Source organism: Dipodomys spectabilis, unplaced genomic scaffold, assembly GCF_019054845.1.
Source record: "Dipodomys spectabilis isolate Male_0828 unplaced genomic scaffold, ASM1905484v1 ptg000026l, whole genome shotgun sequence".
NCBI classification, from domain to species: domain Eukaryota; kingdom Metazoa; phylum Chordata; class Mammalia; order Rodentia; family Heteromyidae; genus Dipodomys; species Dipodomys spectabilis.
The window spans coordinates 2404897-2428544 of record NW_024870703.1 but is presented as its reverse complement, the minus strand read 5'-3'; the positions used below and the strand labels follow the sequence as shown (position 1 = coordinate 2428544).

Genomic DNA, 23648 nt, shown 5'->3' with positions numbered 1-23648 from the left:
CCCTGAAGAGTTGAATCTAGCCTGTTGCTCCTTTTCAAAGGACTACAGCCTGAATGTTACTCCTTTCTTTTAAGTAGACCATATACACACTTGATAAGGAAAAATAGAGTGGGAAAATTTTCAGCAGAAGATGCAGAGAGAATATGTGTAAAGTAGCCAAGCTCATAATATTTGTCTCTTAAATACTAATCATAATCATACATCTAGTGCCAGATATATGCATCACACACTTTGCAGGGTCATTGGCAAATTATTGGAGGTGATATCACTTGATCTGTTTCCCAGCTGTTGGGCACAAATGAGTAGGGAATTGTATACATGCTATTTAGTTCTATTGGACTACAAACTGGTGGGCCAATCAATGACTGCCTCAATCTTGGGCTTGTTTAATTACACAACTTTTTTTATATTTGAAATGGAGTTAATGGAGTTGGTGTGTGCACCATGTATTCAGCAAATGACTGCCGATGGTACAGCTGTGTTAATATGTCTGTGAAGAGTGTATTTTCACCATGTGGATTCTGTGCCAAGTGCCCTGAGAAATTCAGAAGAACGAGTTCAATTTGTCCCACTGTTTCTAGTGGAACTGGAGAGACAAAATGTGAAATTTGAAAATCTTTTATGGATTTAAAAAAATACTTGATTTGATTCAATTCACAATCATTTGTGTGCTTTAAAATGTGTCCAGTAGCCTAAGAGGCTACTCTGACATACACAATTTGAAACCCAGCAGTATTAACCTGGTAAGTAAAGCAAGAAAGCTGATTCCTAAGTGTCTGCTAGTTTAATAGAAATAGATCAGGAATTCCTCCCCCCTTTTTTTTAAAACAAAGTCTAGGTATGAAGCCAGGGCCAGTTTATAGATTCAAACTGTGTCTCAGAAAATCAGAGAAATGAAAGCGTTTGTGAGCTTGCTTTGTAAGGTGGAACATAATTGAAGAGTTGAGACCAACGAAATGAAGGCAGTTGGTAATGACCTAAACATTGGTCCTAGACATGGGGCACAGAACAGATTTCATGACACAAAATAAATATAGCACTCAAGAAAGGGAATGAAAGATTATCATGATCTGAAAGAGGAAAACATTTGGCTACTTAGTAAATAATGGTACATAAGTAAAGTCCAAGGAAGAAATTTCAGTAAAAAACAATCAATAAAACATGATAGAACTAACTACTTCCTAGGAAAAATAATGAGAGTCCAAAGACAGAGGCCAGGAAGGCTAGGAAATTAAGAAATTCTCAGGAGGAGGATGCCCTTGTAATCTAACATGAAATGTACCATTTGGACAAGTGTGTACTGTGAGGGACCCACTCCCGTCTATCCAGGCATTTGCGGAACACAGATGGGGGCTCAGGAGAATCCACTGGGAACCATCAGCACAAATAGATAAAATTAAGCGTTGGGAGAGGCTTTCTTTTCTCTTACAAAAGGGAGTACAAGACAATTAGAGCAGAATCTCAGCTCTCCAGTACAGTAGCAGGATGCAAGTGTCAAGGCATAATTAGTTCTTTGACTCATCTTTCCTGTTTATTCATATGTGCATTTTGTACGCCTCTTAAACATCTCACTTTCCTTTTAATTAAAAAAGAGCATATATAAAAAGGACAACTGCTTTGTAGATTTGGATAGCTAAGACTCTAGGGAATCTTCTTAAGAACTCTTAAAAGTATCATTCTGGGGGAAAAATGAAGTCATATCATCTGGTGTACTTTTTTCCATGGCTTTCCTTTAGAAAGGGCTATTCTATCTAGGTGCTTCTCTCTTAGAGGGTTATACCTTAAAAAGAAAAACGTGGGCAACTGTAACTCTACTATCTGTTCTTGTTGGGATTGGCTGGTAGAAGAGAAGCTATTTGCCTATGTCAGTTTCTAAGCATATTATGTAGCAAGGTAGTCTTCTTTTTCCTTAGTTAACAGTCTCATCCCCAAATTTGTATCATGACCTTGCGTTTTAATGTTGTATTGGAAATCTATGAGGAAACATTTTCAGATTAGAACTCATCTAGATACCTAGATTTAAACCTCCTTCTATAAATGGCATACCTTATTAGATAGGAGAAAATCACTCGCAATTCTTGGAAAACAAATACTCACTCAATATATTTCCAAAAGAAAAAGCCCAAGTTGCACTACCTTGTGACTATTTAAATACATGATATTGAATTATTGACAGCAAAAATATGGGAAGTTGAGGTAGATATTTTTCTAACATGTTTTCACTTACTAGTAGACTAAGTGTACCTTTACAACAAGACTTGAACAGAAAATAATATCTAAGACTGTTGCTAAGTTCAGAGTATACCAAATATTTATTGTTTAATCCAAAGGGACAATTCAAGTAGGTATGCAATATACCAGATTTAAGATAGAAGAACTGTATCTTTATTAAGTCTCTGAACACAAGTAGGTTAATTTTAGAAAGTCTATGCTGCTCACCAGTTTGAATCATTCATTGTCCCTTACCTGCAAACATGTTACATCTTCCTTAGTATACGAGTGTTTAACCCCACAGCAACCTATAAATACTTGTTTCTAGGCGTGCCTTGGATTCCTAGTGCAATGTAAATTCAAACCATCATTTTCCACACATTGGGAAATCACTCTAAAACTTCTCTGCTTTCTAACAGTCATATAGTTATTCTATGTGCTCCCCAGACTAAAATTCCAAAATTATTTTTAACTTATTTCTATATCTACTTCTTTACAATAAAACTAATGCCAGGACTGATGGTTCAACTTTGCCAGAACTTCTGACATTTTCTTTTCCATATTTCATTTTTAATCTACATTTTCCCATTCAGGGAGTAAGTATTATCTGGTATCCTTATCTCCATCCAACTTCCTTCAAAACTTTAAGTTATCCTCACCCCACAATCTTTTGCACTGAGTGTGTGCCTTGTGCCTGTAATCCTAGCTACTTAGGAGGCTGATATCTGAGGATCCTGGTTCAAACTAGCCCAGTCAAGAAAGGCCATGCGACACTTATCTCCAATAAACCACTCAGAAAACCAGAATTAGCACTGTAACTCAAGTGGTAGAGCGCTAGTCTTGAGCTGAATTGCTGAGAGACAGTACCCAGACCCAGAGTTCAAGCCCCATGACTGACCTAAAATAGTCTTTTGCTAAACTTTGAACTATTTTTCCCAGCCAGAGGAATTTGTGCAGGCCAGAGGATTGTGATTATTCACTCTTTCCCTGTTCCCTGATTTTCAGCCAAACTTGGTTATTGTCAAGTCCCTAAACCTGAATTTTCCTGCCACACCACCATTCTCTATAATGCACACTACTTCTGTCATGAATATCTTTCTTTTGCCCATATAGAATTTCAAAATCCTATCTACCTTGTTGGATAGGATTGGAATATGATTTGGATATCCAAATATTCCTTTGGTAGTACATTCATTTTACTCAATTATAGATAAATATAATTTTAGTCCCAATTTTTATAGGGAAATGTAAACACATGATGGTAATGAGAATTCATTTATGAGCTTCTTTTTGCAGTCAAAGTAAGAGCACACATTTTTGTGGGAAAGGGAATTTGAGCCTATCCTGGCCTGTTACCTCATTCTGTTTCTGACCATTCTGCCATTGTTAGAGATGCTTTATATTTAGACAGGACCTCACTCTTGAAGCCTCTACTTCACACAATGGACAGTTTAGTCTCTTCAGGCTTATCTCTCTGTGGCTGTTAGATTGCAATGAGAGTTACGCATTTACTTGGCCACAGAACACCCAGCCAGTTTTGTGGACCCCTGATACTCTGTCCTAATGGTGTGGCCATTCCTTTCCTGACTTTCTACTGGTTTGCAGGGGCCTCACATCATCTAGTCTTTCAGCAACCATCAAAGACTTCTAGGGTTAGGTATTTTTCTTTAATTAAACTACTACTATTTTTTTTTTTTTACTGCTTGCCAGAAGCAGGTGTTCAAGATGCTATACTAGGTCCTCATATCCACATTGTATTGTTTAAGTTAACATGAAACAAACACAAACAAACAAGGAAGCCTTCATGTTTCACAAAAACCAGAGACAACTGAATTTAAAGCTTCTCTGAGTGAGCCAGGACCACTGCACTGCTTTAAATCCTTGTTCATTGGCCTCAGGCATGGCCATGGTCAAAAGCAAAACTGATAGCACTGACCTTATCATTATAATAGCTGACAGTAGTATGGTATAATACCCCAAACTTTAACCAGCACCTCACGTATTGTTTTACTGAGTTTTGCATACCAGATGAGAAAAGCTTATCCTGGACACAAGCTATCTATCTATGGTTCACCAGCTACGGCTGAGGAGAGCTTACCATGCACATGCGTCACAGATACTGCTGTAGCCATGAAAACAATGCCATAATATTCCAGAGTCTGGCTGAAAGTCTGATGACCTGAAACTACAGTCATTTCCACTTAATCTACACTGTAAACCCAAAGTGGGCAATTGAACCATTGCTCAGTAACGTTACTTACAAGATACAGGAAACTTCAAGAGCTGGGACAAGTTGAAGGAGTAACATTAATCATGATTAACAAGAGTCTCAGAAAGTTAACTGATTCCTGGAATAATAAGAAATTCTCCTGTAAGTTGAGTCAGACCATGGGAGGGAAAAGAAGTCATTTTGTTTCTATAATATATAGATATATATACATATAGATGTGTGTGTGTGTGTGTATATATATATATGGGGTACTCAAATTCTTGATGAGCAAGTGAAATTCTTATGACAGACACCAGAATTTGATTTTTAGGTATAGCAGCTACTTTTCAATTGCTTCTCACAAGAATTGAATTAGGAACCTGCATGCATCACTGGACCAAGGGAGTTCTATTACCTAGGTATGACAGGTACATGGTGAGGGGAGGGGAAATTCAATAACACTTGAAAGCAGACATTCACATATTTTTACAGCAATCCTTTGAGAGTTAATATGTTTGTTATTTTTTATGGACAGAATGAAGAATGCTCTCCATTCTGAATTTTTGTTTCTTGTTGGAAGTTGCCAATATAATTGCCTAAAGAGGAATTTTCTTTTTGTTTCTTTGTGAAAAATAATATTCTAAAATATACAACATAAAAACAGATTTTGTTTGTGTGTTTGGCTAACAGACTGTGAGGAGAACCCGGTGGGAATACTAAGTGAGAAATAATAAAATGAAATTGCTATGGGTGTGTTTGCTTATGTGTGTGTAATCCATCTTCTTTTAAATCTTCTATGGACTGGTGACACAGTGGCAGATGGGCTGTGAATTTGGGTATGTTAATTCACGCCAGGCTAGCTTCATCTTACGGCTATAAATTTTCAAATTCACCTTTACATGAACACTAGATACATTTTTTTTTTACCTTTTCTCTTTTTTTTCCCCTATCCCATGACCAACTGCTTCATTTTCCTTTAACTGCATGGTATTCTATGAGACTGAGGGTAGGTTTACAGAGATTCCAAACCCCACACATATTGTTCTAGCTTCCAGGAGGATAGACACTTAGTGTTGGCATCTCATTTTCCATTGGTTCTCACAGCAGTGAGGGGGTTAGCACTGTCCCAACCTGAAGTTTGAACAAAGCAACCTGAAATATAAGCGACTTGCCCAAGACAACACGAGCAACAGAGCCAGAAGAATGTTGGCATGGAAGGCTCTGACTCCTTGAATATATTTCCCTCCATTTTTTCCTACTTTCACTTAATTTATTTTCAATCGCAGGGATAAAACAAGTAACATCACTTTATAATGACTGTGCTTGAAATTAGCAGACATTTGTAAATAGCAGATGAGTAATAGCACCTATGAAAACCTGGTATTTTTCCTAAAATTTCTGTATCTCTATATAATTGAGAGTTGAAATATGTATTGGTTTTTTTCTAGTGACCAGAAATGAAATTTTTAGCATTATCTAGCTATATGTTAGTAATTTACAAGTTTGAAACTTAGGTATTAAAGAAGAGAAACCATTTCATTCAATCTAGATATGCATTGATATGTCTTTAAATATGTAAACAGAACCAGATAGTAATATTTAAATGATATTATAGATTTGGCTTCAGAATTTTCTGTGATGTTGTGCAATGTAAGAAGCTTGGGTCTAGTAGCTCATGTTTGTAATCCTAGCTATTTGGGAGGCTGAGATCTGGAGAATCATCTTCACAGTCACTCCAGGCAGAAAAATCCACTGCGCTCCATCTCCAAAATTAACAAAAAAGCAGGGCAGGAGCCATGGCTCAACTGGTAGCGTGCAAGTCAAGAACGTAAACATGAGGCCCTGAGCACAAACACCAGTACTGACAAAAAATAAAAAGGAATTGGCAACTCACTTAATATTTTTGAGTCTTAAAAATGGAAGCATCATATTTTATTCACCTACTTGTTGTAAGGGCTAACACACCCTACTGTGAAATAGAATACAAGTTAAATTCTCCTTGATGTAGCAACACATTAGATATCAGACAATGTGAATGGGAGAAAGATACCCAGATGTGAAATTACAAAGAGATAAAATAAGAACCTTGTTTTCTAGTCTGAGATCTTAGCCACATCAAGAACACCTTAACAATAATAACAACAGAGTAAACATAACGTAGCTACAATAACTAAAACTAATGGAAACAATGCCTGGGATTTTAAAATTTAGGTTCATTTTTGCAGGGTTTTTTTTTTTTTTTGGTGTTTTTGTTTTTGTTTTTGAGACAGCATCTTACTCTGAGGCCCAGCCTGGCTTCACAATTCATCTGTTTCAGTATCACAAGTGCTAGCCTATAGGCATGCATCTTCACAGTTTATAATAATACTTTTGGGTCTGGCTTACTTCACTTAATATGATTTTTTTCCAAGTCTTTTCATTTCCTTATGAGAGGGGTGATGTCATTCTTTCTGATGGAAACAGAATTCCATTGTGTATATATACTAGGGTAATCCTAGCAGATCAGCAGATATAGATCAATAGTTACCCAAGACATGGAAACGAGGCTTTTCTTTGTTGTTTTTAGTGTACTATGTGATTTTCTTTTCTTTTGTGTTTTTTACCTCTATGGTTTATCCCTTGTTGCCGCTGTATTTGATTTTGGTACTCTGGGCAATACATATACATATCTATCTATCTATCTATCTATCTAAATTAGGAAAGGGAAGGGAACAACAAAATGTAAGACAAAGGACAAAGGACAAACTCATGCAACAGCGATACACACAAAACTATATGTTGGAAATGAACTGTACAACTTGGGGGGGGCAGGAGGAAGGAAAGTAGGAGAAAAATGAGGGAGGGAGGGACAAGTTCAATAAGAAATGTACTCACGACCTTACATATGTGACTGTAACCTCTCTGTATATCACCTGGACAACAAAATTATTTTTTAAAAAGATTATTTTTGAAGTAGCCCTTACTGTGTAACGAGCTAGCCTTCACCAGCCTCCAAAGAGAAGACTTGAGAAGAGAGAGCTCCTAGAAACTTTCCTGCAGAACAGGCTTTTCCCTCCCTTCATTTGAGGAATGCAGAACTGGTGAGGACACCTTAATGTTTTGGGACCATGGAAGAGAAACAGGAGCATTGAGGATGGGCCACAATTTCAAGGCAAAGGTGAAAAGGTCTCAGGGAAATTCCTCATGGACAGAGGGGAACCATGCCAGGGGACCTGTCTGCAAAGACAGCAGCGGTAATTGACAGGAATCACCCATCCACTGGGGTTAGAATGCAGTATCGATCAGGACAGCATTGGATAACACAGGATAGAGCCATGAGAGAAGGAAGGAGCTTCACAGAGCTTCCAGACTGGCTCCCGGATGTCCACTGATATCCGTAGTTATAAATTCCCAGGAAGAGGAATAACCGTGAACTTGCCCCTTCTATAGCTGGTGGCTGGCCAGTGAAAACCACAGCTTCAATCCTGAATGTTGGCTAAGGTTTAACATTGGCCTTTTTTTAAAACATTTTGGAAGAATATTTGATTTTATAATATAAAATAATTTCAGACTGTCTTCAACCTGAAATTTTTACATATCATCTAAGTCAGTATTTGGATTAAAGACCTAATACAGTATCTCTTAAAGTGATGGCTTGATTAAAAAAATACTGTGGCTTTCTTATATTAAAAAAAGGCTTATTTCATGCAATACTTTCATATATAAGCCTTTAACATGTGTCTGAAATATAGGCACTCAGTACCTGACAGCATTGGTAATAATTGCAATGATGAAGGTAATTTATTATATCTTTGAACAGAGAATAAAGGCAGATCCAAGTTAATAGAAGTGAGATCATGCTGGTTTGTGTCTTATTTTAGTTGGAGAAAAATTAAATTGCTGCATTTTGCAGTGACCCATTTACATGGCATCTCAGATTAGCTTGCATAAAAAGAATGTTGTAATGGGAAAAAAAAGAGAGAGAGACAGATCCAAGACCTAGGCCCTCCAATGAAGACACTCAGTTTCTGTGTATGATTCATATGTATATACCAGTAATAATGCAAATAATTATGAAACAGACCCTCAGGTTTCGGAAAAATAGATGGAGCCATGCCTAGCAAATTGATAACCTCCAAGATTTTGGTGGTATCGAAATATCACATGAGTACTGAACCTTAAGTGTTTGAAGTCTTTTTTTTCACAGTTTTAGAACTCCAAGGAAGATGTAAGGAATGTCTGGGTTGGGAACAGAAGGGTAAAGAGTTGGGAGTAAGGGTAGAGGAAGAACAAGGCACCATCTTAGAGATGCAGACTGATGTCACACTAGCATCCTCTAAGAACCCTAGGCCCTCCAGAGGGGCTTTTCTTCTTTCTCTATAGTTAAGGGAGGTTGTCAACTCCAGTCAGAGCCAGGTGAGCATTCGGAGTTCCCCATATTGTTAGAAACCCTGGAGTGTCAAATAACGCACAGTTGGTGCAGAGAATTAAATGAGGTCTCATGAATAAACATAATCATTCGTAGGATATGATAAGCCCTCAGAAATTGTTAATGTAATTATGAGCATTTAATATGACTATCAGTGTTCTAGTTTAATATTTACTTTGCTGCCTCCTGGCTTTTCCATCCTACATATTGCTACTGTATGACAGCAGGTCAATCTTGTCTCATCCCCAGCAAGAAAATGTTCTGCTCACTGAAGCATTAATAAGTGTGTCCTCTGAATATTTCAGTGCCATACAGTGCTCAGCTCATCATCATCTTCATGACTTTAGACTTTATTCTTGCCCCTCAACCACTGTTGCTGGGCTCAGTCAACCTCTCCCCTTGATTCTGCACACAAGACAGCCATTGATAGATCGATAACTGTGGTATGTGAGTTTGGTCTGTGGTTCACTTCTTACTCCTCCCAGTCACAGGACGGCCAGCTATCTCAATTAAAGGTGCTTTACTGAGAAGTTCGCAAGGAAGTCCTTTTTCGGGGGGTATTTGGATGAATTTCTGGGTAGAGCCTGGACAGCCAGGTCTGGAGAGGTCATTTGGAAAGTCACTGTGCAAACAAGGACAAGAACAAGACACCCAGAGGTGTAACAATACTCCCAGGACCAACAGCTTTGCTGAATAGGTTTCCATGAGGCCCAGTCTTAAACCTTCCTCCATCACTCTCTGTGGAAGTGCCACAGAGTAGTTGGAATAAGGATTCCAGATAGCTTCAGCTGACGTTTCTCTTCAGCCCAGAGAGAAGTCTGAGAACCTCGGAAACCACAAAGATGCAAATTGTTCTTGAACGACAGAGATGTTGCCAACCTTGCTTTGCCACATGACCTAGGAGCTTCTGACTATAAAACACAAACTAGCAGAGACAGATCAGTGTCACTGCTGGCATTGGCTGAGAGGTCAGCAGCGAGGTTTGTCATTGGAGGAGGGCTGGCGGGAACCAGTCCCTGCCCTTCACAACTCCAAGTCCCTTCAAGCTCCATCCCACAAGCCTACCACTCTTTTTTTCTTTCTTTATCCTCTCTTATTTACTTACCATTGTTCTTCTGTTTGAGATAGGACCTCACCCTCACTAGGTAGCCATCGGGTAGGCTTACGCATGAGATCCTCTGTGCTCACCTCTCAAGAGCTGAGATTAGAGAGGTGAACCACTGACTCTGCCAATGCCAAAATTCCTGAGAGTTCACCTAATCACCACATTGCGACATGACACACTGGTGCCATCCTGAAAGACATTTAACACTGGATTCAGCTTTCCAGGAGTTCCCCCCCCCCCCACCACACACAAACAGAAGCTCCACCAGCAGCACAGATCTGACATGTGGCTACAAGCAAATCAGCCTCCATCTTACACCTAGACTGACCACAGCTATGAGAACTAACTAGCTACCTCCCTGTGTGGACCAGCTCATCCTGAGCACATTTCCCTCATGAGGGAGACAAACTGGTCAAAACAGTGATTCTCTAGAATACGTCTTGCTCCACATTCCTGTGGTCTCCTGGTGGCTAAGAAAATTGCAAATAGAGATGGAGGGAGTTGAAAAAAGAAATCTGTCCTGAGTGCAGGAAAGTTGCAAAATCAGTAAAATGGGGAAAGAAGAAGGCAGAAAGGAAGAACTGCTAGAAAGGAATAAAGAACATAAACTCCGCGAACAATAGTGTAAGCTGGTCCAAGGATTACAGGAAAACAGGAAAGACTATCCAGCCAATGGTTGGATCGCAAGTCCTAGATAATTGTGCATGTGATGTCTTACAGGAATGGAGGAGGTGAGAATGGGTTCAAACAAACTGACAAGGGCTTTATACTAAGAGAATAGCTTAGGACTGATTTCTGCAAAGCCTGGGAATGCAATGAAAATGTCAGAAGAGAAACAATGGTTTCGTGTCTCTAATTGAATTTCAAGTAACTGCATTGCAATTCTTGTGTGAGAAAAGGAGTAACAGAAATGTCAAGTATTAGTTTGACAAACTCAGAGCCTTATGCCTTTGTTCTGTGATAGGGTTATTGTCTCCTGGGTGGTCCCCCAGTCTCTGCCCATCCTCTACATTGAAGTCATTATCAAATTTTAATTTTGATTTTCAGGACTTTGCACATGAGGTACTCTACCACTGAGCTCCATCTCCAGCCTAGCAAAGGAGAATCGTACAGTGCTCTGTAAACTCCACTGTCTTGTTTAAAACCATTTCCGCCCCCTCTCCCTCGAGTCTACCTTGCATTTAGGGTCATTACAAAGGAACAGAATACCCTGCTTCTTGCTGAGAAGCTATAGAGAGATTTCTTTTCCGGAGGTTTTTCACTTTATACCATTAAAATCAACCTGTGTATATACAGTCAATTGTTATAAAGAAGAGCGCCCATCCCCAACAGCAGAGCAAAAGCCTGCCATGTTATTTTCTAGAGAAAGTGATTAATCGTTTACTCACGTTAAATCCTGTCTTTGAGAAATTTGAAAGTCAGATGAAGCCTAATGCAGGCAGAAATGGAAGAATACCCAGGGATAAAAGCAATAGGTAAAGTCCCAACATGGAAAAGGAGGGAGGAGCAGAGGACTTAGGAAGCCGACAGAAGTTCTCTAGAGGCAAGGCCAGCAGACAGGAAAGAGAGGGTCTCAAGGCTTTTATAAAGGTGAGGAAATGGAGTTCAGAGAAGGTTTTAAGCACAAACTTCTCATTCTCTGGTTGCTTCATTCATCAGTGGCTGAAATGATTTCTTCCCAATGCACCCTTTTAAATGGTAGCAATGTTGGCAAATCCCATTCCTTACAAATAAGAAATATGTTGAAGACAGCCTATCCAACAGGCCCTGCTTTCCTTTTTAATGTCATATCCTGCTCCAAGGCCAAGTTCAAAGTCAAACATTTCTCTGAACATTTCCTCTTTGAATGAATATCTAGGCAAGGCAAATATCTATAGATGTCCTATGGACTGAATGCACAAAGTGCAGGCATGTTTAAACTTGATTAGAATTTCTGAATAGAATAGGGTCAAATGACTGTATATATATATATGCATATATACACACACATTTTTTTTCTAATAGAGTTCAGAAGGAGTAAGAAAATGAGAATACTGAACAAGGTAGCTAGCCGTACGGTGGAGTAATCTGAAATCAAAGAGTAAAGACCAAGAATTCAATCTATCTTCAGACCTTTGCTTGGAGTTGGAGTCTGTTTGCCCGAAAATCCCTGGCATTTGTTTCTGACATAGGGACTATTTAGTGACTTAGGATGTAGATGCCAGGAAGTAAGCTACAGGCTGAAACTAAAGGAGTGATGTGGGGATGGTTAAGGAAAACACAGATTGTGAGGTAGCACAAGATTTAAAGCCCGTGGAGGAAAAGAATTGGGGGTGAGAGTATAGAGATAGAAGACTAAACAAAGTACTGAGTTGACCTACATTTGAAATGATCCATTTTATGTAGTTTTACATAATGACCACCTGAGGGCACTATGTCCTATGCACCCAAGAATCTTTTACCCCATCAAGGAAAGTTATTCTCAATTTGCTGAAGGACAAAGTCAGGTTAATATCCTAAAGAAATGGACACACGGAAGATGAGGACTGAAAACAATTCTATTTTTGTTCCTGAACTCCATTAATGGATAAGCAAGACTGACCTCAATTCAAAACCCTGGGTAATTGCCAGGCTCCCTTACCCTCATTTAAATCTATTTAGTAGTTAGCAGGCACTCAATAAGTGTTAGAGCCTTCACCCAGCACACAGATAACAAACATACAAATATGCTAAATATAGGAACAAGAGAAGCAGCATAAGGAGGATTTACATCCACCTGTTATCTCTCTGAAGGGGGCAGGACTCAGAAGTTCCGAAATGAATAGAGAGCTATGCCTAGAAATCACCCCAGAGAACAAATTTATGTTCCTCCTTTCATCGCCTGGTTCAGCTTGTACATAATAGGCAGACGGAATGGAACACAAACAGCTGGGAAATAAAGATGAAAGCAAAGCTGGATCAGCAGGGAGAGATATACAGCCCCCTGAGAACCTGGCCGTGTCATGAAGGATAATTTGAACAAGGTCACGCCACCTGCATGGGTTTCCGCCCCTCAGGGAAAGAAGATCAGAGTGTTGTCCATTTCTGTCCATCTCCCTCTGAGCCCATGGAACCCACAGCCCCCAGCTTTTGAAATGTCTACACTGCGGTTTTGTCTGTAAAGTGAAGCAGAGGCACAGACAAAAGTAGGCATTACAGCAGAGGCTAAATGTGGAATTTTAGATGTCTGGAAACAAAGAAAATCGGCTTCCCAGAGCCAAGGAGTAGGTTGATGTCAGCACCACCACCAGACAGCATAGTTTGTGGCCCTATGCTGCCCTCTAGTGCTTTTATAAGGTATAGTAATGTGAGGTGGTGAAAGAATCCTCACTCAACAGATCAATGTGATTTCAGCAGAGGACTGGTAACACAAAAAGTAAACTCTAACATAAAAGATAATCCAAAATGTATACAACGGTGAAAGACAACTTGAGTTTGGCCCGGCATCGAACATCCACCGCTTGAGGATTGCAACATGATATTTAGATCAGTGGATGTCTCCCAAATCAGAAATGTTTAGCATTCCTGATCATGTCTTTGAGATCATGACTGCTTCTGTTAGCTTGGCATGGGATCCAGAAAGCTACATTTCACAACCACAACACATAGCTCTAATGTGTTGAGTCGAATGTCTTCCCTTTGAGCAGAACCAAAGGCATTCAGGATGCAAAGTAAACCTGAATAATTTTAATTCCTTAATCACTTATAGGGAAAATAACCATAATATTAAACAATTGGCTCAAATAGGGCCATATTATTTTTTTAAAAAAATTCCTGCCTTTAGAGTGGCTCAAGTCTATGTGACTAGCATGCATGTTGATTTGAGAATGAGGGTTCACATAGAAGCGCTCACATATATAATATAATATATAATGTATATATATTATATATAAAATTTTCACTTAAATGCTTGTGGGCTTCCAGGTGGGAAGGAGGACCACACCCAGCTGCTTTTACTAGTCCTTCAGATGTCCCTGTTAGATATGAGGACTTCTTGCTACACCTTGTTTCCGTGTCCCCGATATGTTCCTGATGTGGTTCTAGTCTCCTCGGTATTGTATTCAGCCCTTGAACACCTGGTCCTTTGGACAGAAGCTTCTCATGACTTTTGTTTCCCAGTTCTGCTAGGCAATGGAGTACAAGGTCAATACTCTCCATTTGGCTAGTACCTCCAGCCACACACACATGCTAGCCCAGGATGGCAGATAGATAGATGTCAAGTCAAGGGGACTCACGTGCCCCCTCTTGTGGATGGCTCCTATGACAACAAGTCTATGTGGGGTTTATTGTTCCTGTTGAACTGGGTGTCTGATTTAATTGTAAGATCTTGTTCTCACACTTTAGCCAGGTCTACTAAATCTGGAAACATTTAGAAACATCAGAAGGTTTAAGGGGATCACCCTGAGTAAAGAATCTGATTGTCCATCCAGGACAATTTAAATTGTGTGGGATTTTAAAAATGCAACCAAGAGTCTGACATTATACTATAATATGTTGTTGGTGAAAGTGAGAATTTTATTATTTTTAACATGAGGAATGTCCATTTTATTTTAAAAATTTTCAGAGTTAGGACACATTCCATGTTAAGAGAATATTCAGCTTTGTAGGGATCAAAGATATGTAAAGCCACTCCTACATCCACCCACTCTTCCAGAAACACTACTTCCAGTTTTTGTGAATCATGAGTGAATGTTAAACCTCCCAGAAGACAGTGCTTAAATATTTACCAGAGACATGTAACCCAGAGCCTCACACTGTGTTGTCTGTGCTTCAGCCTGTGGGTCTATGTGGGTAGCCCACTTCCACCAGTGTTGAACTGTGCTTTCCCCCCACAATTAGTCTCTGATATGGTATTGTGGTACAGAGGGTCTCCAGAGAAGTTCATGAATCTTCTCTGAGACATCTCCTATGTGGAATGGTTTTGTGTTGCTTTATTGTGGTGGCTGGCTGGGCCAGTGCACTAAATTTATTAATTCCATCCTTTACCGTGATAATCACCACCTGAGGCCACCCTGTAAAACAGAGCGTTCTCCAAATGTGAATGAAGACATACTCCATCAGAGAGAAGATAGAGGATGAGTCCTGGTGTGGTAAACAGCACTCCCTTTGGATTTTGGGGTTATTTTTCTGAGCTCCATTGTTACACTGGCTTTCTTTGAAGTTAACAAGAGGTCCACAATGAAAGAAGGGAGAGAGATATGACCATACATTCTATGTGCTAGACTGAAAAAAAAAACCCACACATGTTCCAGGACTGTAAAGATCGTCAATCTATTCTGCAATTGTAGAAAGTGAAGCACTGTTCGCTCTCTTTTCAACTTAGTTCGGACTATTTTCTCTACTCAAAGCTATTTCTGACTTTCCTTTCTGTGTTTCCTAACTCTCCCTTATATTTAAATTCTGAATCAAAGGTAAGGGATACTGTCAATATTCAATTAATAGCTCTTTCCAAGAAAAATATGCCTATAATCATATAATCAAGATTCAATACGGTGGAAAAACATGAGTTTAGTTTTCCTGAACAGCTGGTAAAAGCAGCCTTTTCCCGCCAGTACTATAGGGGATGGAATTCACCAGGGGACACTTTGGGGAGGAGCCATGCTCAGAACTCCTGTTGGTCAAACATTCTGGCAATATCTGGAAACCTCATCAATAAAAGAAAACCCATAAGTTCTACAAGAAGCTCATTCTACATCTGCTTACCTTGAGTGAAAACTAGTGGGATTTAAGAAACTTGAGAATATCTACTTTTCTTCCCAAATATCAAGACTGAGAGTACATTTTCTTACCTGTTAAATTTTAATCACGCACGCCTGCTTAGGTGTTGTACTTTCTGAGCAGCTATTAAAAATACATATGTTCTTGCCACATTCAAGAGAGAACAGAGGCTTGTGTGTTGTATTATTAAATATGAACTGGAAATGAGATTCTGGTCAGATTTTGTGGAAGATCTACACATACATGTCCCTAAGCAAAGGAATTTCCACTAGAATGGAGACCATGTGGTTTGATGCTGAGGCCTCTGACTGAGCAAGTACTTACTCTTGAGGTCTAAGTTCCTGGCTCCTGCCGTGATTTGCGTGGTGATTTTCGTGTCAATCTTTACGGTGTGGAGATTGCTGGTGTCCCTTGAAATCATCACATTGTGCCATTGATTGTCATTGAGTGGTTTATTTGAGCTCCCTTTGATGAGGTTAGCACCATTTCCCAAGTCAAATACATAATGTAAGTACCTGGAAAGAAGAGGAGATGAGGGAAGGATCATCGCTTTGAGAAATTTTAATGGGTTTTTATACTAGATACTATAAATGGTGATATTTTTTTTTTCATTTCAGGTGGTAGCCTCTTTGCATGAAGTCCTGAGCATGGATTTGATGAATAATAAACTATTGTTTCCAAAGAAGGTAACTCCTTTCACTAGGGTTTTCCCACATCCATAATGCCCCCTCCCCATTTATTTATTCATTTATTTTGCTAAAGATGCTGAAAGGACAATTCTCAGCTGCTTCTATCTTTTTTTTTTTGTTTTGTTTTCAATAGAGGATATGCCTACTCTTCAAAATCTAGCTCAAGTATCTATTGCTGGATGAAATGCCTTACAAAATTTCCAAAGCTTTTCCTGAACTATTTCACTAATCATTTTAGGAAATTGTGGTAGTTTTCTGCTAGACTTACAGATTCATTTGTATCCAATAGGGTTTTATATTGGTGTTTGTGGGGCTCAGATTTGGTAGGGCTCAGAGATGTGCAAATACTAGCTGCCCTATTAGCTGACTGTAAATATACAGTATAATTCAGTGAGGGAGTGAATAAATTTCTAAATTAAAAAAGAGGCATTAAAGGAGAGCACTGGTGGCTCACACCTGTAATTTTAGATACTCAAGCAACTGAGATCTCAAGATCACAGTTTGAAGCCAGTAGGGACAGGAAAGATGTGAGACTGGTCACCAACTAACTACCAAAAAAGCTGAAAATGGAGCTATAACTGAGAGGGAAGTCCATTAATTTTGAGTGAAAATGTTCAGGGATAGTGCCCAGGCCTTGAGTTCAAGCTGCAAGACAGGCAGACAGACAGATAGACACACACACACACACACACACACACACACGCACAAAGACATCCATTTTCTATCATATTCTCAAAGAATTTTCAGTACAAATTCTTTCCAAATTATTCATGGGCCTATGACATAAAATGAAGCTTGAGTGAAGTGGAATTTCATGAATTCATTAATTAATTTAGGACAGAGTGGCCTACAAACTTGCAGGAATTCTTTGTGGAATTCCATTGTGTGCAATCAGGAAATGCATGATAGAAGTAGCGTTTCATGGGATGCCTAACAGCATCAGAACTTGAGTTTGTTACCAGTACTTCATATGAGGTACTGTAGCTACTGTATTTTATCCATATTTACTTAAGATATTGAACAAGCAATACAAATGAATACATTATTTTTGTTGCCTTTTGTTCTGACCAATTCCCTTCTAATCTAATAACATGCTGTTTGGTATAGCTTTTTGGAAACAGAAGTCCCGACTATTTATTTATTTATAAGTTTTTAAATCCAAACCAGCAAGTTTATATGAGAGGGAAAGGAAAAGAGTAGGACATTCTGAGAAGGGCCCCAAAAATATCCACAAGAAACCCTTGTTTGTTTGTTGGTTTGATTGGTTGTTTTGTGTTGGTCTTAGGTAGTATTTCTCAGATTTTTTAAATTCAGTGCTACCATTCTACCACTTGAGCCACAATTCCTTTGTTTTTTTTTTCTTATTTATCATTGATCAGACATCTACTTACCCTTTCACTAATTCAACCACAATAAAGTCATTTCCATCCCCACTGTTGTACAGAATTAGTCCATCTAGGGATGTTGTCTTGAACTGGAAAAAGAGATGCATAGAAGTGTAGGCTTGCAATGTAGCTAAGGCAACATAGCTTGATTTGGTCTTGAAGGTGACAGGGTCTGCTATGATGTTCCTGAAGCCAAATCTGGCATTGAGCTCACAGTAATCTATGTCACCATTTTTACACAAGTCAATGTAGGCCATCCCATTGAATGTCAGACTCTGTAAGTGTCCAATGAAGTTGGAGGGGACAGAAGAAAGATATCGTCGTTCTGTGATTATGCCAGTCTCTATGTTATGGAATTCCAGCCTTGTATGGTCACCGGCCATTTGGCCTAAAAGAAAAGACAATATAATATTATTTATTGTTTATGGCTGAAGGATGCTTTCAAGATTAGACTTCATTAGTAATAGTATATTGTATAATATGAGAAAACCAAGAGCTCATTTACAGTTATATATACATATACATATATATATAAATAAATATATATATATATATATATATAATGGGATCAAATCATGTAGTAATGGTACTATAAAAATAAAATATATTATTTATATATTATTAAATTTCTAATATACTTAATATTTAAGTCAGATTTTAATCCTTGTGCAAATTTTAGTCTTAGCAAAATCAAACCAGTGACAAAGTGACATAATTATTTTTATAAAGTGAAATAAACAGAAAGAGAGGAAAGAAAGAAAGGAAGACAGGGAGGAAAAATATAAAGGAGGTGGCAGCAAAGGAACGAGGGAACGAGAGGCAGGGCAAATACTGAGAAATGGTTGTCTTAAGGAATTCCATTAGAAATTGATACAACTCACCATTATCAGCTGATGCATTTGTTTATATTCTTTCAGGAAAAAATATGTTCCCATATATTTCAAATACTCTGTTAAGCTACTACTGAGTGTCCTTTGAATGAGGAACCATAAACATGTTTTTGACAGTATATACATTCTTTTAAATATCTCTTCCTCTGTTGTCTAATATCCATAGTGTTTACATGATCCAGTCCTCCAGACACATTAGAAAGTCTAATCTTTGAACTGATGCCACCCACATTCCTTCTGGTTTTGGATAATCAATCTGAGGAAAGTATTCTGCTTTGGAGTATATACAATGTTGAGAATACCAGTAAAATTAATCCGTATCACCACATTTTTAATCTTGACACATCCTAGTGCAAAGCTTAGTTGTAGATTTATTAGTAATTAACTTTTTAACTTAGGCCCCCATCCTGGCATATTTGTCTCCCAACCTCGTTCCATTTCTGCCTTCCTGAGCATGTTGGAGTAACATCAAACAAAGGTGTGAATTTGTTTTCTAAATGGGAGAGCACTATACAAATAAGAGATTCTTTTTGCTCATGGCTCGGTCTCAGCATCTTGTTGTTGTCTAATTATGCTGCTCCCTGTGTGCTGCACTTTCAAAAGATCACTTAAATTGCAATCAAGTTCTTCCAGTCAATTTCTTGGCTAGATGCCCTGCCCAATTTGGCATAATTGGAAAATTTATCAAGCTTACCCTGTCCTGTCACCCATGATAATAATGAAAATATGAGTTCAGGCCAATCTAAGACGGAGACGTGGAGAAAAAGTACTGACTGACTGAACCATCTTCCCTAGGTGTACTGCTCATTGACCACCCACCAACGTGGGTCCCCGATTTGACAAGCCTTCACCTAGTTCATCAAAATAGTAAAATAGTGCAAAGTGTCTTAAAGAATTGCTTGTAAACAACATATAAAACAGTGTGCTCATCGCTGTGTAAGAAAAACGGGCTATCAATTCAGTGACTGTAACATTTATAAACTCATTGGTGTAAAGTATAAAACCTTGCACTATGCTTAGCTCTACTTGCTTTTCAAGCATCTTTATGAGTTTTTAATCCTTTATAACGTCACTCCAGTCATCCTGGCCATGGCTACTTTTTGAAATCGTTTTGCTTTGATTTCTCTATGCATTTTTTGGGAGAAAAACAACATACAGACAAAACTATAGCTGTAAATAATTGTTCCATCTCTTCCCCTTCCAGCTCAAGGCCTTTGATGGTGATTGTCTCTCTGACACAAAATGCTATTATGTGTTTAACAATTCTGGTTTCTAATGTAACATCATTTCTCTTTCCTTCTTTAGTTCTCCAGTGATCTCCATGCTGTTCTGTGAGTATCAACTACATGGGTAACAAATAATTTCCAAATGTAAAGTTCTAGAGGGAGGAGCAGCGTTAAATTAGCAATGTACATAGAAGGAAGAATATGAAAAGAACATGAAAAACCAATTGGGTTTGGATTGCTTGTACTGATTTTTATCCTTTAAAAGATATATATTATAATCTGAATCATAATTCCATGAACTCCACTCAAATCCTAACACTGATATTTCTGGCTGTACAGATGAATAACCAATAGTAAGAAAGTACGCAGAAAAATTGTTTCTAATATTTGAGATTGCATACAAATTGCAAGATCTTGGTACCTCCAAAATAAGGAAGAACATTTTATTTGTTAATACTAAGAAGTTCAGTGACAAAATTAATACTTAATATCTGTTTCCTTTCCTTAAAAATAGAAGTTTTATATTTTATAAATACAAATTTATTTTAATGATTTTATAAATAATAAGGAAGGTCCTAAAATTTTGTAGAAACAACAATGTCCTGTTCATTAGAAAATGAAAAAGACAGGGGCTAAGTTGAAAGGCCTATTTTTCCTCTAATAAATATGAATCATCAATATGTATCAATTACTTCAAGACTGTAATTGGAGAGGGGCTTAGCTCATGTGTGAAAATTAGCACCTAATAGCAATTATTCATTAAGGAAAGACTGAATATTGCCCATTAAAATTATTTTTCACTCAGGATTTACTTGAGTTTAGTTTTCATCAGTAATGTGGTCACTGCTGTCTAATACATATGTATATATATGTGTGTGTATTATATGTAACATATGTAATATGTATGTTTATTATATGAAATACAATGTGTTAGATGTAATATAATAGGAATTGTCTGTAATATATGTGTTACATAAGTTACAAATGAATGGAGACTTTTGAAGGAGGAAATTTAATGAGGATTTTTATGAAGAGTGATTTTTATAGTTTTTTTCAAATGTACTATGAATTCTAAAGATTAAGTGTACAGAAGAGGTTACAATCAGTACACTCCCTCCAATCAGGTTACATATAAAATACCAAACTGACATTAACTTTTGATAAGAAACAACTACCACAGCATGCATTCTGGGTGGTGTGTTTGTATAAGAATTGCTGTATATTTTATAAAGAAGCCAGTGTTCTCTATTTTGGAGCTGCCAGGATTTCATTATTTGAGATAGTGTGTGATATCAAAGCATGTAGAATCTGAGTTAACTATTTCAATCAAACTGGTATTAAGATCAGCTATTTTAAGTTCATTCTTGTTGTTATGTGGAATAAAGTAACTATGAAGTTCTACATCCATGCTTCCTGCACATGCAGTTTATGTGTTGGGTGCTATGCTAGGGAATGAAGAAATAGTGCTGAGAGGAGCAGACAGGGCTCTGTTCTTCCAAACTTTTATTGAGGGGTTGCAGACAGAAAGGAGCCAGAATGTGATTAATGTGTAGTAACAAGATTCAGAAAATGACTCGATTTTAATGAATAGGATGTTATATTGGTAAATATGGAATAAAAGCATGTAGGACCAAAATGGGGTAGCCATGCTGAAAATGGGAGAAGTGCATGGTGGATTCTAAAGGAGAAACAGATAAACAAAACCACTGGAAGCATGAGCTAGATGCATGAGCAAGTGAAGTTAGTGACTCACACAAGATGAATGCCAAGGACCAAATTACTCACAAAGCAACCCAATTTTATGTAAAGACATACGTTTATAGATCAGGGTTTTAGTGGGAATATATATGCCATAGTGCTCTCTCTCTCTCTCTCACTCTCTCTTTCTCTCTCTCTCTCTCTCTCTCTCTCACACACACACACACACACACACTCATATACACTTTCTCTCACCTTGTATGTGTGTGTGTGAGAGAGAGACAGAGAGATTGAGAGAGAGAGAGAGAGAGAGAGAGAGAGAGAGAGAGAGAACATGTCTTCTGTACTTATGAGACTATAGAGGGATTTAGTACGTGTGGTTGTATCAGAAGATAATTTTGTAGATGTGATTTGTAACACTTAAAAATGATGTCCAGAATGATAGAGAGGAGGAGGCAATGATGCCCAACTCTCAGGTTGGAATAAATGAATATATGGTGAATCTTGTACAGTGAAGACAGATACCAACACAAACATGCAAAACACAAAACTCCAGATGTTTTAGACAAAGTAATGAACAGAGACCTAGTGCCTTCATACTCAGAGATCTTAAATGGTTTCTATAACTCTTTCCGATTGGCTATAGACTCACTAACTTCTTGGATGGCAACTCCTATCCTCATATGCTAGGTGAGGCTCAGACATCCCCATGGATAGGTTCATATGCACTGCTGTTTGCTCAGTAAATATTTAATACAATTCCCATGACTAAAAGATGTGGGAAAGTGCATCCCCTTACATGAAAGCTCTCTAGAGTTTTCCTTATTAAATTCTTTCTGTTCATACTGTAGTATTTAAGAAAAACCTCTCGTTGCTTTTTTAATTCGTTGGGAGTCTCAAGGGGCATCTAGAGTATTTGAAAAAGTATTGTATTTTAAATTTAATCCTCTGTGACAAGTTACCACTGCTACTTTTGGAAAGCTTCATTTTATACAATGCAAATCAAACCTGAATTGATAGTTTTACTAATTTCTGGATCCATGAGATCTTAGATAAAAAGAAGCAATGGATGGTAGAAGGAAAAACAGCAACTAAATTACCAATCTAACTTATTTATACAAATCAGCAAGTAGAAGAGAACAGGAAGAAGAATTCCAAATTTATCCTGAATTATTTTAGCTGAATTGTAGATTCAGTCTTATGGACAAAGAAATGCTTTTTAGGATGCATCATCATATTGAGTAAATGATATTATTAGGGCCACAATTATTATCTGGAAGAAAAGATATGGAAATATGTAAAGTGTGAAATCAAGGATAATTGCAGATTTTTAGCTAGCCTGGGCTAAAGACCCTGCCAAGAGGGAAAGCGTGTGTGTATATGTGTGTGTGTGTGTGTGTGTGTGTGTGTGTGTGTGTGTGTGTGTGTGTGAATTCATGTTTTCCAAATTATGTGTACATTTATATTTATGCACAAATTCAATTTGTACATATAGACATGCATATATTTTCACACACACATATAGGTATAGATATATGTACTTAAACATATTTCAGCCTCCGCCTTCTGAAAACTTAAAAGTGTGGATACTGGTAATCCTAAGTAAGTATAACTAAATGGCTAATTTCATCAGTAGTGCATGGTAGATAAAAGTGGTATGGTAGATAAAATATCATGTTTTGCTAGAAAATAAAAGTGCTAAAACAAACAAACCTGGGTAGAAGCATGTCTCAGTATTATAGCAACCGAATTGTCAGGACTCACATTTGCTAAACCTGGGAAATCTGAGCACTAAAATAAGGGGAAAAACAATTATAAATCTGTAAGAATATGTCTCAGTATTATAGCAACCAAATTGTCAGGACTCACATTTGCTAAACCTGGGAAATCTGAGCACTAAAATAAGGGGAAAAACAATTATAAATCTGTAAGAATATGGAAAATTGAGGGTCTAGCTACACCCCAAAAGAAGGAGAGAAGAGCGGGAGGATTGAAGAAAGAAAGAGGAGAAAGGAGAAAAGGAGGAAAATGTGGGAAGAGGGGCTGGGAAGGTGGCTCAGTGGTAGAGCGCTTGCCTTGCATGCATGAGGC

The 23648-nt window shown here is 38.0% G+C and overlaps 1 protein-coding gene across 15 annotated transcripts in view; it reads right to left on the bottom strand.

Moving 5' to 3' along the window:
* Positions 1-23648, bottom strand: part of Nrxn1 (neurexin 1) — a 1031461-nt gene that overhangs the window by 525586 nt on the left and 482227 nt on the right. For all 15 annotated transcript variants that reach the window (XM_042675422.1, XM_042675423.1, XM_042675430.1 and 12 more), the window contains 2 exons: positions 17750-18131; positions 15994-16184 (listed from right to left, as the gene is read on the bottom strand). In XM_042675422.1, the coding sequence (XP_042531356.1) occupies positions 15994-16184; positions 17750-18131 (573 nt within the window). The remainder of the gene's footprint in view (positions 1-15993; positions 16185-17749; positions 18132-23648) is intronic.